Source organism: Pinus tabuliformis, chromosome 5_1 (assembly GCF_031772625.1).
Source record: "Pinus tabuliformis cultivar Carrire ecotype Pingquan chromosome 5_1, CPIR1, whole genome shotgun sequence".
NCBI lineage: Eukaryota > Viridiplantae > Streptophyta > Pinopsida > Pinales > Pinaceae > Pinus > Pinus tabuliformis.
In genome coordinates, this window is record NC_142305.1 from 592,710,425 (window position 1) to 592,726,904 (window position 16,480).

General features: G+C 40.5%; 1 protein-coding gene across 5 annotated transcripts in view; it reads right to left on the reverse strand.

Moving 5' to 3' along the window:
• Positions 1-718: 718 nt before the first annotated feature.
• DEG8 (Trypsin family protein with PDZ domain-containing protein) overlaps positions 719-16,480 on the reverse strand; it is a 399,215-nt gene continuing 383,453 nt past the window's right edge. For all 5 annotated transcript variants that reach the window (XM_089432509.1, XM_089432508.1, XM_089432510.1 and 2 more), the window contains 4 exons: positions 1,913-1,999; positions 1,670-1,777; positions 1,252-1,415; positions 719-1,108 (listed from right to left, as the gene is read on the reverse strand). In XM_089432509.1, coding sequence (XP_089288635.1) covers positions 1,287-1,415; positions 1,670-1,777; positions 1,913-1,999 — 324 coding nt within the window. In that variant the 3' untranslated portion in view covers positions 719-1,108; positions 1,252-1,286. The remainder of the gene's footprint in view (positions 1,109-1,251; positions 1,416-1,669; positions 1,778-1,912; positions 2,000-16,480) is intronic.

Here is a 16,480-nt window from a genome sequence, read left to right on the forward strand (position 1 = left end):
CTAAACACAACTCCATCAACTCCACAATCAACCCCACCAAAACTCAACCACTTGAGTTCTAACTGAAGTCCACCATGCAATAGCTCAACTGACCCACAAGAAAAGCGTATTTCCTTCTGACAGCTGCATGTGCAACATCTGTAGCTCAAACTGAAGTGCTTCAAGAGAATAAGATAATGTTTATAGTCCAAATATTATTATGAGCTAATAATATTCGACTATTCTATTTTTAGCCTGGCAGTCTAAAAATAGAAACCACCCATATGTCTAAAAATAGAAATCCATCTATTTTTACCAACATGAACAATCATCCACAAATAGCATCTTGCAACTCATAGACCATGATCCATGTGTCTAAAAATAGACATAGTCTAAAAATAGACTTTGCGCCAAAAATAGCCTGCGGGCCCACTTAGTGAAGGCGACTTCTTTTCACTAAACTCCATCATCTTGTTGCATTTTCAACATGTCCAACCAGCCAGTTTGACTGGTTCCAATTCAAATCAGGCTGGGTTTTTGAAACTATTATCCCATTTCATGATTAGTTGTTGGTGCACATGCACTAAAATTTAAAGGAAGCGTTCTAAAAGGTTTCCTTTTCAAATAAGGAATGTCCCAAAAAAAACATTTTTTTCAACAAGGAAAGTGATTGGACAAATAATATCAACTTAACATTTCTTGTAAATACCATGGTCCATCTTTGACAAAAAGCTCAAGATTAGGATGCAAATAAGATAATTATCCACTACCTTAGCACAATAATGTTCTTTACATTCTATGTAGCAGAAAAGCTATTACATCTGCCAGAAATTTCAAAAATAACTGCTGTAATATTCATGATAAGGTCCCAAATACTTTGACTGAATGCTGTAACTAACAAAGATTTTGAGTATTGACGTAGAGGCAAAGTGGTTTTTGTATCCCTTGCATTTTTATATAATGCTTTGCTCCAATGAAGAAATAGTGATTGCGGTCAAAAACTCAAGACAGCTTTACCAACTGCAATTACAAGTTCCTGTCTTTTCGTTTCATCCAGCACAAGCAGAGCTTTCTCGGTAGATGCTCTCAAGTTCTCATAAACCAAATGTTCCACAGTACGAAAATGCTTCTGAAATAGTAAAATATCCAGAAACATAAATTTTTAAATCGTTGTTTCAAGTTAATGGCAGTTCAAATTGAGAAATAAATCGAAATCATGATACGAATGCTTCTCATGCTTGATTAATGAAAGAGGAATAGCAATTTTAGTACCACTGCAGCAAGTTAAAATGGGTGAGTTTGGCTTGTTATATTATGCTCTCTTCCAATGTAATTGGTATTTCTACCACACCATTGATTCGCTGAACCTTTAAGACTACTTTGTCCCCCACAATGTAATCATCCAAAATTTTGGAAAGATATGATGGATTTTTTATCTGCATCAGCAAATGGAAATACATAACATCGATTTGTGAATGAGTGATTGTAAATTGCTTTTTCATTTGTCATAGAAAATGGAAAAATAGGTAATGCATTTAAGAATTAAACAGGAAAAATGGTTATCGAGGGGCAGGGGCAATTTGCATACCCAACCTTTGACATGTTGATGTAAGCTGTAATTTTGTTCATTAATGAAATATAAGATGCATTTTCCAAAAGCAAAATGAATGGTTCTAGAATGGATTCATACCGTATGATTGTCGATGGAAACAATCACATCACCAAGAATTATTTTACCAGCAAATCCTCTCTTTGTTGGAATCATCCCTGCCTTTGCTGCAGCACTGTTTTCCGGAACCTTTGATATATACCACAGCATGAAAGTCATTTGTAAGTACTAAAGTACAAGGAACAAGAAGAAATTTAATCATAATGGCATGCTCAAGTGTTTTCTCTCTATTCACAAAAATCTTGAGGCAAAGAATAATCTTACCGATAGAACAAGAGCTCCACTCCTCACGTTTAATTGATTTGCAATTACCTCGGGGGCTATATCTACATTTAAACCTGGACGCATTACCTGCCCATCAATTCAGAATAGCAATTAGCATATTGCCATCTTATAGCGAATATATCATTCCACGATGTGTTTCTTCCCTTACTAGGACTTCACTTAATTTGAGGTTATTTTATATAATGCCAGCATAGGAAGCACACTGATATGTCCTTGGACATTCAACAATCGTTTGAACTATGCAAGTTCAAGTTCTGAGATAAGTTACAGCATACAGCCCCCAGGGGTGCCATGTCTGTATGCTGTGTGTCAGATGTTTGGAATGTGTCCTAAAACAAGACACATGCCCTAGATGTGTCTATGGAAAAGGAGACATGTGGGACCTTTAATGGCATTTTTTTCCCACCCTTTTTTTGTCATTTGCAACTGCAGGGAAGGTGCTCTCATGGCCAGTTATTGTGCAGATGAAGCGTAAATCAAGATTTGAAGGGATTCCAATTGCTTTGAAGGTGGATTAGCAAACCAGATTCTTTCCTTTTTCCAACAGCAGCATTCTTTTTAATTCATTCCATAGCAATCATGGCTGAATCAACAAAAGGGCAGCTTGTAAAGGTCAAAGGAAAGGGAGGAATGCCTACCCTATTTTGTATTTGCCAGTGGCATTCCCACCTATAGCATCAATGACTTAGCATCTATTGGAAATTGGTAGCTTCAGTCAGTGTTTTCATGGTCAAAATTGAAGAAGAAAATTAATATTTTCCAGCTTGTCCAAGTCGGCCCCACAACTTGAAGGGGTTTGACCTTAAAGTCAAAACCCACCCGTATATATTGCCATTCGAATGACCTCATTTGGCATCACATCTCACTCATTCATTCGAACAATCAAGGAGATCTGTTCACATGTGCGAGGAGAAATGGGGAGGATTGACTTCTGTGTTGACCAGCTCATTTGACTTCTGTTGACCAGCATTGACTTGATTTGTTTCTCTTGTTTGATCGAGTTGTTGACTGAAGTTTAAAGGCCGAATTCTCTGTTGTTCATTGACTATCTTTGACCAAAGTTCTGCCTCTGTTCTGGGCAATGACTGAGAGTTGACTGTAGGTCAACTTCTGAAGTATAACCGAAATCTTGACTGTGGAATTGCAGGCCGAATTTTCACCCATTTGACCAGTAGCCTCAGGCCAAAATTTGGCCCTCTTGTGCAGACTTTGACTGTGAGCAATCACTGACTTTTTCTCTCATTTGGATGGTTTTGACTTGGCAATTATTGAGGTCAAAGATTGGCAATTTGATGGGACTATTCTGATGTACAATTGATGAATTGAACTCTCTCTCATAAGGAAAGATTACCGGGTTTTCCCCCTTGTGGGGTTTTGTCACGAGAAATTTTGTTGTCTCTTGATTTATTATTTTCTGTGATCTCTACTGCTCTATTGAAGTTAATGGTTGAAATTTTCAAGTATAACTGCTTAATGATTAGAATGCTCTAAAGAAGTTAAATTGTATCATTGGAAGTAGTTATCAGTTTGAAAATTGCTCTAGTCTTGTTTGCTACTAGAAAATCAACATGGTATCAGAGCTTTGGTGAAGGAGAAGAGCATTGAGATCACCTTAAAGAGCATTGAGATCACCTTGAAGAACATTGAGATCCTACATCTTCATCATGAATTCCTTCATGAAGACAGAAAACAAGCTTGAAGGAGCTACAAACTTTAGAGCATGGAAGACTAGAATTGACCTTGTTCTTGCAAGGCATAAGGTCTTGGGTATTGTGAAAGGAAAAATTACTGAACCAACTGATCAAGCAGGAAAAGACAAGTTTCAAGAAGATGACATCTTGGCTATGAGCATCATTGTGGAATCTGTTAGAGATCATCTGATTCCTTATATTGTTGACCTTAAATCTTCCAAGGAAATGTATGAGGCTCTCACTAGATTATACACCATCAACAACATTAGTTAATCTATAAGTCTAAGGAATTAGCTTCGTGATGTTAAGATGAAAAAGAATGATACTACGACATCATATTTTGTAAGAATATCTCAATTAAGAGATCAACTCAAAGCCACTGATGAAGAAGTACCTGATAAAGGACTAGTAGTTGTAGCAATCGATGGTCCATCTGACTCTTGGGATTCTTTTGCATCAAGCATTAGTGGCAGAGAAACTGCTCCTACCTTTGATAAACTATGGGTTGCTTGTACTCGAGAAGAATCTAGGCTCATGTCCAAAGGCAAGATTCCAAATCTAGGTGAAGACTCTCAAGCTTTTGCAACCCACTCAAAGAATAGCAAGGGAAGAAGAAATTTTGGAAGATTCAAAGAAGTACAAGAAGACCTACTTCAAGATCTGCTCCAAGATCTGCTCCAGGAAGAGGACATGCTCCACAAAGAAGACCTCCTCCTCCCTCTCAAGAAAGAATAAATACGTCAATTGTTCAGTGTTTTCATTGCCAAGCATATGGTCAGTATCAAAATAGGTGTCCTCAAAGGAATGATGATCATAAAAGGAAAGGAAAGCAACATGCTTTTGTAGCTGATCTTAATGAACCTTCATTCAAGAGGAGGCCTAGGAAGAAAATTCTAATAGTGATGAATATTCCTTTTATCCTGCTTTTACAGGTTATATTGCTCGATGGTGAAGCATTGCTAGAGCACATTCCTCACTAAGAGGGAGTGTTGATTTTTGGTAGCATTGGATGTGCTATAGCCATGAAAATTGGTAGAGAGGCTAAAGCACGTGAGATCTCCAAGACCCAGAAATCGTTTGGGTCGTTTGAGGAAATTCCACCCAAATGGAGAGATATTAAAATAGTTGATATTTTTAATGGGGTTCCTAAGTTTAAACTTAGGAAAATTAAAATTTTAATGTGTATTAATATAATATGGGTGAAAAAGTTCTAAATAACAAGGATCAATCCAGATCTAATCTTAGCCGTTGATTAGGGACTTAATCTCGATTGTTGAATTGTCAACAGGAAAAGTATAAGAGGAGGCTTGAGAGTCAGTTGAAGATACCCCAAGACACCAAGAGAGATCAAGAAATCGATTTTCTGGGGCAGGGTTTGCTGAGGAAATCGAGTGAGTGACTAGTTGCAGCGAGGGGTAGTTCAGCAAGGGATTTCAATCCAAGGATGAAGAATACATATCAAAGAAGCAGCAGAGTGTCGGAAGCGGCAACACAGAGCCTAGGAGGGATGACGCAGAGGTAGCAGGGGTTGAAACGGAGGCTAAGGAGGCTAGCGCAGAGGATGCAGAGGGCCAAAGGAGCTAACGCAAAGGCCGTAGAGGCTGATGCAGATGATGTAGTGAGCTTCAAAGGCTGCGCTGAGGTGATTTACTAAGATAGACTGAGAGCTGATTGGCTGATGCAAAACCAGAGAGGGTGACGCAGCTCCAGAGGAGTGTGGGGAGCAACTTTCACTATCCAGCACAAGGAACAGTCGGAGTCACTGTGGGATTGTTCATCTGGTTGCTGATCAGCTGGAATATCTGTCTCCGGATAGAGGTATTGCTGCCAAGGATATTCTCTGAAGGGTGAGCCATTTCTGGCACCCTAGTTGTATTCAGAATCTACTTAATAATAAACCCTCATATATTTTGTACCGGTTTTCCCGCATTGGGTTTTTCCAGGGACGATTGTCCAAAAATAACGGTGTCCCTTGTGTTGTCTCAGTTTATTTCAGTTGTTGATCTGTATATTTGTGAAGGCTGCAATTGTGTTTACTTCAATGTTTATGTTAATAAATAACTTGTTAATGTAAAGAACAAGTAGGAGATAGTAAACCAGATATTGCAGTAGGGGTTTTCGATGTGTTAGATACATAAATTTTCATAGGGACTTTGTCTTGTATGAGTTGGTGGGTGTCTGTCAAAACTTCGATGGCTCTTTCACCCACCCTTTGACAATGTCCCTTGTATTTGCATAGTTGTTGGTGGCATAGAACAATGAGTCCATGAGCCTCACTAGCTTGGGCAAGTGATACATGCGCTAATAATCTTCTGCCCAAAACGTAGCAAGATTTTGGCCACTAGCACTACTCAATGTCATGGACTTCTCATCAATGTGTGAGACAATCCAGCTGATGACATTTGCACATGGGAAGGTTGGATATCTGCATGCAACCTTGTGTTTTCCTGCCTGCCTGGATATCTTCATCGGCAACACACATGCCAAGCCAAGTCAAACTAAGTTGTTTCAATGGGGGATGAGGAGTATATAAATACAAAAGTAAAAGAGATTGTCAGAGCCTTAGTTTTCATCTTTGGTGTTGCTCCACTGCCACCAGCCCTAGACAGTACCCTGGCAAGTCACTTTTGGAACACAAGCATTTCTATACTGCCAGCGAGCCTGAATAGTACCCCGATGGAGTTGCTTGCTTCACCTCTCTGCGCAGGAAGCCTTTCTCTTCTTTCGCCCTTTATTTCATTTTCATTTTTTATTTTTATTTTCAAATAACTGTGCATAGGCACTTATTTATTTCATGGGGCACAGGAAGGATCCCGACTAATTGAGAGCAGTAGAGGTTGTCCCTTCAAAGAAGGATATTTGTATACACCTCTGACATACTTGTTAAGGTTTTCCTACCCTCCTTACTCTACTTGAATTAGTCGACAAGGATTAACAAAAAATAGAAGACCGATTAGAGTAGGTGGTACTAGTTAAAAGTGCAAGCATCGTGATTTCACTATGACTCTCTCTGAAAGAAACGTATTTCCCATCAAAGTATCATCGACTAAAAGAAATGAAAGATTCACATAAAGAGAGGGAATAGACAAATAACCAAGTGTTGATAGTAGTACAATTTTCTCTTGGACTTCACCCTGCTTGTCTGAAAAGCCAAACACAGTTTCATGCGGAAACTATCCTATAATTGAAAAGAACACAAACAGAAGAAAAGGGTGGAGTGGAATGTAAAAGAAAGCAAATCAAAGAAACCAAACAAGAAAAGAAAACAACTACTTTTACTCCTAACCTAACAGTTAATAGGCCAGACTCACGTGAAGCAATACTTCCAATGCAGCCACCGACGCATTGGCTGGCCTATGTACACGAGGGAATGAAAGTCAAGAAAGATATACAAGCATAACAATAAACAAAAAATATAGGACAATACAAACCAAAACATTCGAGGATTGAAAGTACACACAAAAAAGTAAGAATGAAAAGCGCATGGAAGACATTCTGCGGGTGCATTGCGATGATTAGACACACTACGACCTAAAGACATACAAGCCCAAACTTTCGGACTACGAAAGCAGGTGAACATAAAGAAAGAAGAAAATTTTCGCTTTGCAACTGTGCTCGCTGCGTATGATTCCTCCAATGACTGAGCAATAGGATCGTGTGGTACAGGTGGAGGATGTGAAAATTGTAAAACATATTGATTTTCAACATGCACGACAAAGTGATGAGGAGCCTAGAAAGATTCAACATATTTCTAATTGGAAGTGGAACTGACTTCAAGACTACGAGAACCTGACATAACCACCAGCGTGGGCTAAAGTGCCTCGACAACTTGGGGAAGTTCCAATTCAGCAAAAGATGGATCATCAACGATCGGTGGCTTGGAAAGATCGATAATGGAAGAATCAAAATCATGATCAAATGAATTAATAAAAAAATCATGACAGCCATGATCAGAAAGTTCAAGATTACAAGCAGAGTCATCCTTATGATTTGATGAATCGCAAAGAGGGAATGATGGTGAACGAGAAATTTCACCCTCTATATTTCTAGAAAGATAAGATGAGAGATTGAATAGATCAAAGAAAACAGATTTGTCCTCCCCGCCTTCGAATGGAAAACTGACATTCCACATTTTCTGAGAATGATTGAAAGGAGTAACATCAACAGAAACTTCATTTTCACAAGATTCAACAAGAATGACAAAATTGTGGAAAATGTCGAGGTAATGCGGATGAGGTGCAGAAAGAGGGAGGTCATCCTTCACCACAGATTCTTGTTTGAATTCCCACACATACTCATCGAAAAAGATATCGTAGATTGACTGTTCAAAACCAACTCCATCCAAAACTTGATCCTCGTGAACATCAAAAGAGAGATTCAAAACAGGTGAACACAACACATCACAATCCAAAGGATCAGAGGGACCAAAGGATGGAGGACGAGGAGATAACACTTCATCACAACCATCGGACTCACAGTCCAAACCTGCGCTGAAATTTTGAGTATGTGAGGTGGGAGAAGATGGTGGTAGATCAACAAATGAATTCTCACCTTCTCCCACCTCAACGTACAGAACTAGAGTTGTTTGATGAGAAGAGGGCGGGGGGCCACTTAGAACAACAACCTCATCCGTCGCAAATTTAGAAGCTCTAATACCGAGGTATGTTGGGAGAGGTTCGAAGGATTCAAGCTCGTTTAGATTTTCTGAGATGTGACCAAGATATAGAAATATGTCTACCAAGAAAGACCAATCAACATCGTCTTCTGGAAATTCAAAGTAGAAATGAATAAAGCGATCGTGAAAATCCTAAACAGATTCATCAGGTGCTTTTCGCAAATTCAAAAGTGTGTTGCATAGAGTTTTATGATCATAGAAATCAAAAGCACGGCACAACTCTATGAAAAGTTGTTCAAAAGGGTTGTTCATTAGACAATGTGTTACACCATTGTTGTACACACCCTTCGAACGTGAGAATGAACAACCTACAACCAACATCCTCACAATGGGTGTTGTGCTTTGTGCAAAAATCAAGAAAATGTGCGGTGTGCTCAAACAGGTTGTTTCACCCTCGCCATTGAATTTCAAATTGGACAAGTCATCAATAATTCTCGCCAGCACCTTCAAATTTGTGTGTCTAGAAAAACATGTCAGGGTTATGATTTGGGTAGAAGTCATTAAATTAATGCAGAAATTCCAAACAGACTTCAAGGGCTCAGCTTGTCATTTCGCCCTCCTAGTGCTAGAAATGTTGACAGTGCTGGACCCACCAACATTCGGGGGATCTCCCCAATATGAAGTCCCAACTAGACCTCACACCGTTTGGAGTAGGATTCCCAACAGTAGGTGGTAATGTTATGCCTTAAATGTGAAAACGCGTAGAGTGAAGTACGGTAACTTTGCGTGAGAGCAAGTGTGTGATCCTGCGGAAAGTCAAGTGCGATGCATGGAGGTTCCAACACACGAAGGAAAGGGAAGTGCGCCCCTTAGAAGCCTGTAATAGTATGCAACTTCAAAGGAACACACGAGCGTAATGACATCACAAGCTAAGATGCGAAATAGTACACAAGCTGAAGTGATAAATTAATACAACAACATGCATTCAAAAAGATTCATACAAATGCCAACGAAATAGTTCATAAACATAAGCATAAGTTAAATAACATACATTGCAAATACAACAAGAATAGTCCTAATATTTTCACAACATATGCATGAAAGCGTGTTGACTCTAAGTTTATTATAAGTGACAGTTCCATTCATACATACACCATTGACAAACCCTAGCCCCAATAGTGGAACATTAAAGTCAAGAACAGTTGCTCCTCCACAGAAGTATAATCACTCTGTGCTATGGAGAAGCCAAGGCTCCTCACAATACTCCCAACCTCCTTTTAAGCCTAAGCCTAGCCAAAATCTTGGCTCCCAAAAGCCCCTTACATGAGTTATGAGGTTTTATTTATAACAAGAAGGGGTGACTCTTCAACTCCCTTTTGTGACCCATCGAATACCCTCATGACTCTTCAACTTCTTTATAAAATGACTCATTACATTACATCATGGCTCTTCATATTCCAATATTGGCACTTGGAATCTCACTTACAACATAATTACAAATAGTATTACATTTTAAACTTGTACACATATAAGACAAAATAGGGTAGAGACAACTTAACAACCTAACAAGACACAACACTATGATGCTTGAAATTGAGAAAAATCTAACTCAGAAATTTCCACTTGATGCGTCTTGGTCACATATTAGTGCCAAGCTCGGTACTGTGTGATGATATCCCCAAACTACGTGATGGTGTCTGGCTGGAAGCGAAATCTAGCCTCCATGGCATCTGGGTACAATGTCTTGGAACCAGTTTCAAGTTTGTTCTGAAGCATGAGCAACATTGTTCTAATTTGGACAGGACCATCGATGTAGTTTTGCATGTTCTATCTGTTCAACTCCAAATCTTCCTTGGTGGCAATTTGTCTTAGCTGCTCCAAGTACTCTTTGATCTCTTGTCAGACTTAGTTCCTGGATTTGGCTTTGGTGAGTGAACTGACTGATGGGATCTTGTGTGTTTTCACCAAGACATCCAAACTACTGAACAACCGTACATATGAGGCCTGAATGCTACTAATAAATGAAGCGAGTTGTTTGTTGTTCTAAATCAACATCCAAACTCTTTCTTTCTACAGCTCTGCTTGTGGTTTCATTTTCTTCACTAAGTCAAGTGGTGCCCCTTTATATCGCATTGTCCACTCTTGCACATAGATAATGGCAGCCAGTGTTTTTAAAACCGGAACCGGTGACTGGACCGGTCCACCTAATGAACCAGTTTACCGACCGGAACTAGTTTGGTCTAAACGAACCGGTTTTACAAAAATACATTGAATAATTAATTTTTAATGAAACAAAACTATTTTTAAGATTTAAAACCATGATTCCAAGCCAATAGAGACAAAATATGAAAGTTTGCTCATTTAGATACCATGTAAAGGTGAATATATTGAAATGGCACCGAGTGCAATACTGATACATATCATCGACAAAATAGCAAAATACATAAGAAATGAGGCTCTAAATGGCCTATAAAGTCCAAAAACAATGTTGCAAGTAATGAGGCCATTGGCCTACTACAAGTCTACAGTGTAGACATGATCAATCATAAAGTTCATCACCACTACTAGCCACAAGATCATCATCAGGAGCTACATCGACATCATCTGGTTCAGAGTTTGAGGATGCCTCAGCTTGATCTGCAACCTCAGTAGCAATGCCACCAATAGCAATAAAAGTCGACCTAATGGAAGCACGAGTTTGTCGACCTACACGACTAGTGCCTTCCATTGGTTCTTTGCCTTTCGTTGATGCCGCTACTGATCCTGGTTCTAATGCTGCCACAAAATCTGCTTCATCCCCCGCTAAAGCCATGTCGATATCAAAATCAGCCTCAAACACAGGATCTTCAGTCTCCTCCACCCATTCTGATGTTGGATCAATATCGTCCAACACAATGGGATCTAGATCAGGTGCTTTGTTCATCATTTGGTTCCTCCTCAGTCGAAGGTTGTATTGCACGAACGTCGAAAACAAGATCATTTAACCGTTTTTGTTCCTTAAAGGCTTGGAGAGGGTGTCTTTGAAGGGAAATCACCCTTAATTTCCCTCTAAAACCCCTAAAAACCTTGGAAAAGCATCACTGTGGGTCCTCAGTGGGCATGGCAGGTAACCGGCCAGTTTAGGACCGGTTAGGACCAGTTAGGACTAGTTAGACCGGTTTAGGACCGGTTAGGACCGGTTAGACCGATTTAGGACCGATTAGGACCGGTTAGGTCAAATTTTTGGCCACACAGCCTATTAAACCTGGTTTTTTCACCGGTTCCAACCGGTGGGCCTGCTAATCGGCCGGTTAGACCGATAACTGGTTAGCTAGGCCAGTTTTTAATACTATGATGGCAGCTTGTATATTCTTGAGAGTTTTAATAAAATCTATGCTCTGTTGTTGTAGTTCACGCAAATGGACAACTGCTTTATGTACGGTTACAAACCTCTCATAAAGCTTCTGCATGGTTTCTCCAAGTGTTCATACTTCAGCAAGTATTGTTGTTCTCATCTCCTCCAAGTAAACCTGTGCAAAAACTGCACTTTGTGCTGCTGCGGGGAGTTATCCTGCCTCTTGCCTGGCAGCCTGCAAGTTTTGTGCCAAATGTTTATTCTCGGTCGTCAAATACTGAATGTTTGATCTTGTTGCTCCTATAAAAGCCAAGTTGGCTTTGGCAATGGCATTTGGATGCTTTCTGGTGTGCACCATTATCACCCTTTCTCTAACGAATGCAGGTGATGCATGATCATCCGGAAAATGCTTTCTCCATGCTTGTACAATCCTCTTTTGGAACTCATCAAATGACAGATTGTACACATCCATTACTGGATCATCATCAAGGGGAACAACATCCCCTTCCTCGCTCAGGGCTAGCTCTGCTGCTAGAGGTGGTGGAGACTGAATGGTGACCTGTGGTGCAGCCGAAATCAAATCAACATCTTCATTTTGCGGCTTCTGTTCCGTCTCCATGTTTGTCACTTCAAGCAAGTGCTCAATATGTTGAACAAGCTCCCGATCCTGCATCTGTCCACCATCCTCCTCAGTTGTTGGTTGGTTATGTTCATGCTCTTCAACTTGTATCCGCGACGTTTCTTCTGCCACTACGCCTTGCCTTTGTTCTTCTTCCTGCTTATGCTTCCCTTCTTGTTCCCTCCTCAATTCCTGTTCTTCCTTTAGCTTTTGTTCTGCCTCCTGCAACCTCAGTTTTGCTTCGTGTAACCTCTAATTTTCTCTCTTCCTCCACTCTGCTCTTTGTATCCTCTGCTTCCTCTTTGCTTCTGCTACTAAAGATGCTTTCATGATAATAGCATCCCATTTCAATTTACATCTTTGTTCTCCCTCTGGACTGTCGGCAATCTTTCTCTTTCCCTTGTCCTGAATGGGATTATTTCCTTTTGCTGTTGTTTCTTCCGGAATTGTTGTCGTCTGTGGAGTAGCTTGAAGTCCCTGCTAAATTGATCATCTCATGGAATCTGGAGGCATTGGAGCAGTTCCTTCATGGATCCTCCTCTGGCCAATGAAATGCCGCACTGATCCACTAAAAGTAAATTCTGGCACAATGGTCTCTACAAATACCACGGGGATCATATGGATTAAAGTCCCAAATACCGAATGCAAACTTGACTATCTTCTTTCCCTTGGTATCCATGACTTTCGAGTTCTTTATCTTGTATAATCCAATTTGCAAAGGAAGAGTGGGCCATGGTGCTTTCTTCTTCCTGTGCAAAGTTGTTCACAACCCTATGGCGAGAGGATATGACACTTCTTGCATGACAAGCTTGTCGAAGGTGTACCTTGATAAAACATGCGGAGGCTTCTCTCCGCTGAACACTCTAAGGAAGGAGCCACCTGGTGAGGCATACCAATCTGCGATGTCTTTTATTGCCTCCATTACTCCTCGTGACATGCAAGGTGGATCTTATTCAAAGATGAGCTTGTAAAGCGAGATGATGAAGTGGTCAGTTAGTTGTTCCATTACTCCTCAATGACTACAATCCGAAAGCAGCCTGCAATAGATATGCATGACAGATTCTCGTGGTGTCCATGTGTTAAAATTGGAAACTAGGGCCAAACTCCATATGGGTCACTTTATTTATCGCAACTGATATTTTTCTAGGATTCCTCTCTTTGAGAGGTGTAGGATTGATCTAAAGATCATCCGATTCCGACATGTATTTATGGAGATATGAATTTATTTATATTATTTGACAGTTTGTCAAGGTCGGTCAGCAAGCAAATTACCCCCAGCTCAGCCTCAACATTTCATTTAAATAAAGGAGACCTCAAGTCATTTGAGGAGCACAACTCTCATGATTTCTCTCTCCACTCGTTTGGGTTTGTCTTCTCTCAAGGAAGACGGAGTGGAAAGGGTCATCCAAGAGAGACCTAGACGCAGTCATCAAAGGTGCCCTAGCCGCAGTTGAAGGAGAGCCCTAGCAGCAGTCTTGAGAAGAGATCTAGCCGCAGTTGAAGGTAGGTCTGGTCGTAGTCAAAGGAGCCCTAATCCGCAGTCAATGAAGGCCCTAATCTGTAGTCAATGAAGGCCTAAAGCCGCAGTCAATAGAGACCTAAAGATGCAGCTAAGGAGAGACAACAAAAGAAGACCTAGCCGCAGATCTAAGGAGCCCTAATACGCAGCTAAAGGAGAGACCTTGAGCCACAACAAAAGGAGCACTAGCCGCAGTAAGAGGAGGAGCACTAGCCGCAGTAAGAGGGGGAGCCCTAGCCGCAGCAAATGGAGCCCTAAAGCAACTAGATGAAGCCTGTTGACAGCGTGAAAGAAGAAGAGAATTTTGGGTTGCTGTAGGTGACAGCGCAGTAATAGAGGTCGTTCCTAGCCATGGGTTAGGGGACTGCTTTGGCATCCTTTTGTGACTGTGTGAGGTTGTTTTCTTCTTGTAGGAGGGTCAAGATAGAGGAGCTAAGGAACAGATCTGTTGGGATATCGTTGGAGGGACAAGGAATAAGGCTTATGCTGCCTGGAAGCTATAGGAAGACTGTGTGTTAGGCCATAGGCCATAACACCACAGTGAAGGATTGTGTAGGGGCACTTGAGGGCTTATATATGCCTAGATCAACAGCATAACCAAGGAGTTGTCCTGTGAGGTAATAACGCAGAGATTAAAGGTTGTTTTGATGACTGTTGGAGGACTATTACAGTAGTGTTTGGTGCCCTAACTTTTGAAGCAGTGATAGCTAGGGCAGCAAGAAAACAATAGCATTCTGGGAGATATATTGGGTCAAGGTTTGACCATGTTTGGCTCAGTGTAATGAACATCCTGTTGGTGCCATATGAATGATCTTCAAAGGAAGATTTTGTCCTACTTGACTTGCATTGACTTCTCAGGTCAAGGCTTTACTATTGTTGTCTTAAAATGCAGTTTTGTATATTTGTACTATCTCTCTCTTTGTTGAACTATTGAAGATTATAAGAAGAACTGATCAAGGGTTTCCCCACATTGGTGTTTATCCCTGGCTGGTGCCACATCTTGTGTCCTCTTGTCTTGGCTTGTCTTCTATTGTTTATGTTTATGTTCTATTTGCATTTTACTATCATGTTGATGTGATTGCTAATCTGGATATTGATATTAAGCTAATAAGAAAATTGAAGTAAATTGCTCTTAAGCATAGAACATACCAAAAATTAACATGGAAACAGAGCTAAGGTGAAGACAAAGCCCAAGCAAGAGTGAAAGAGCAATCACCAAAGACAGTTGGAAAGGACAAAAGGCTCAATGGGTTCCTCATCCCTCTTCCCGGCTGAAGACAAGCTCCGTGAAAAGTCTGACTATCAGGATGGAAGATGTCTCTTGATCTGACATTGGAAGATCAAGAAGTGTTGGATTATGTGAAGGGTAAAATCCCTGAGCCTCCATCAAATGCATCGGCTACTACAAAGAACAAGTATAACAAGGCTGAAGTCAAAGCGAAAAAGATTATCAGAGATTCCATTGACAAGCGTCTAGTGGCTTACATCTCCAATCTAAACACCTCCAAGGAGATCTACAACAGATTGGTAAGCATGTTCAAGGATTGTGATACAAATCAAATTTTGTTTCCAAAAATAAGCTGAAGGATATTAAGAATGGCAAGGACGAGGATATTCAATCCTACTTCTTAAGGATCACTGAGATCGAGAATGATCTTCTATCGATTGGAGAAGTCATTCTTGACAAAGAACTTACTATCACTACCCTTGGAGGGATCCCACTCGAGTGGTATATATTTAGAACCACTATTCTCAATAATGATCGCATTCCGGGATTTGAAGAATTGATGTCAAGATGCATTATGGAAGAAACAAGAATGGTGGAGCAAGAAATGCCTTCTAATAGAGGCACCCCCCCTACTTTCTCCACTCATGCCAAAGAGAGAAATAATGCAGGGTCTAAAGGTCACTTCAATGGAAAGCCCGGATCTAAGGGTGGAAGGAAGGGCAAGTGCTTTGCTTGCAATAAGTTTGGCCACTATGCAAGGGAGTGTCCAAATAGAAGGGACACATCACATGATGATAATCACAATCATTCCAATAGCAACTTCAACAACAACAATCGAAGGAATGGCAGGTACAAGGGCAAAGGAAAAAGGAATGCGAGATATCAAGGAAATGGTCAACCTTCCAAGAAAGCAAGGAACTCCAAGTATGAAGAATTAAATGTTGTTAACAATAAGCAAAAGGAGTATTATCCTATATCGGCCCTCTCCACTACCTCTCCTCTGGACACTTTGGGAAATTGGCTTATTGACAGTGGTGCTTCAAGGCACTTCACCGGATACAAGGAAGCTCTCTCTAATCTGATAGAGAAGGAGACAAACTTAGAGATTATCCTTGGAGACAATGCCTCCTATCCCCTAAAGGTTGTAGGGAATGTTACCCTTCAATTGAATCAAGGTAACATGATTCAGTTACAAGAAGTTATATATGTCCTGATCTAAAGAAGAACCTGGTGTCCATTTCGGCAATGGAAGACAATGGATACAAAGTGGCATTCATCGATGGAAAGGTATTTGTTTGGAAAAGAAATTTAAAGATTCTTTTACTCTTGGGTTCAAGGTTGGCACTTTGTATCAAGTTGTAGGAAGTCCATTAGGGACCATGTCTTGTGACACATCTCTACAATCTAAACTATGGCACCAGAGGTTTGCCCATCGTCATTGCAAGGCCCTACTCAATATGAGACAGATGGTGACAGGGATGCCCGAGTTCAAAGAAGAGCATGAAGGTATATGTCTGGGATTTACCGAGGAAAAACTTACA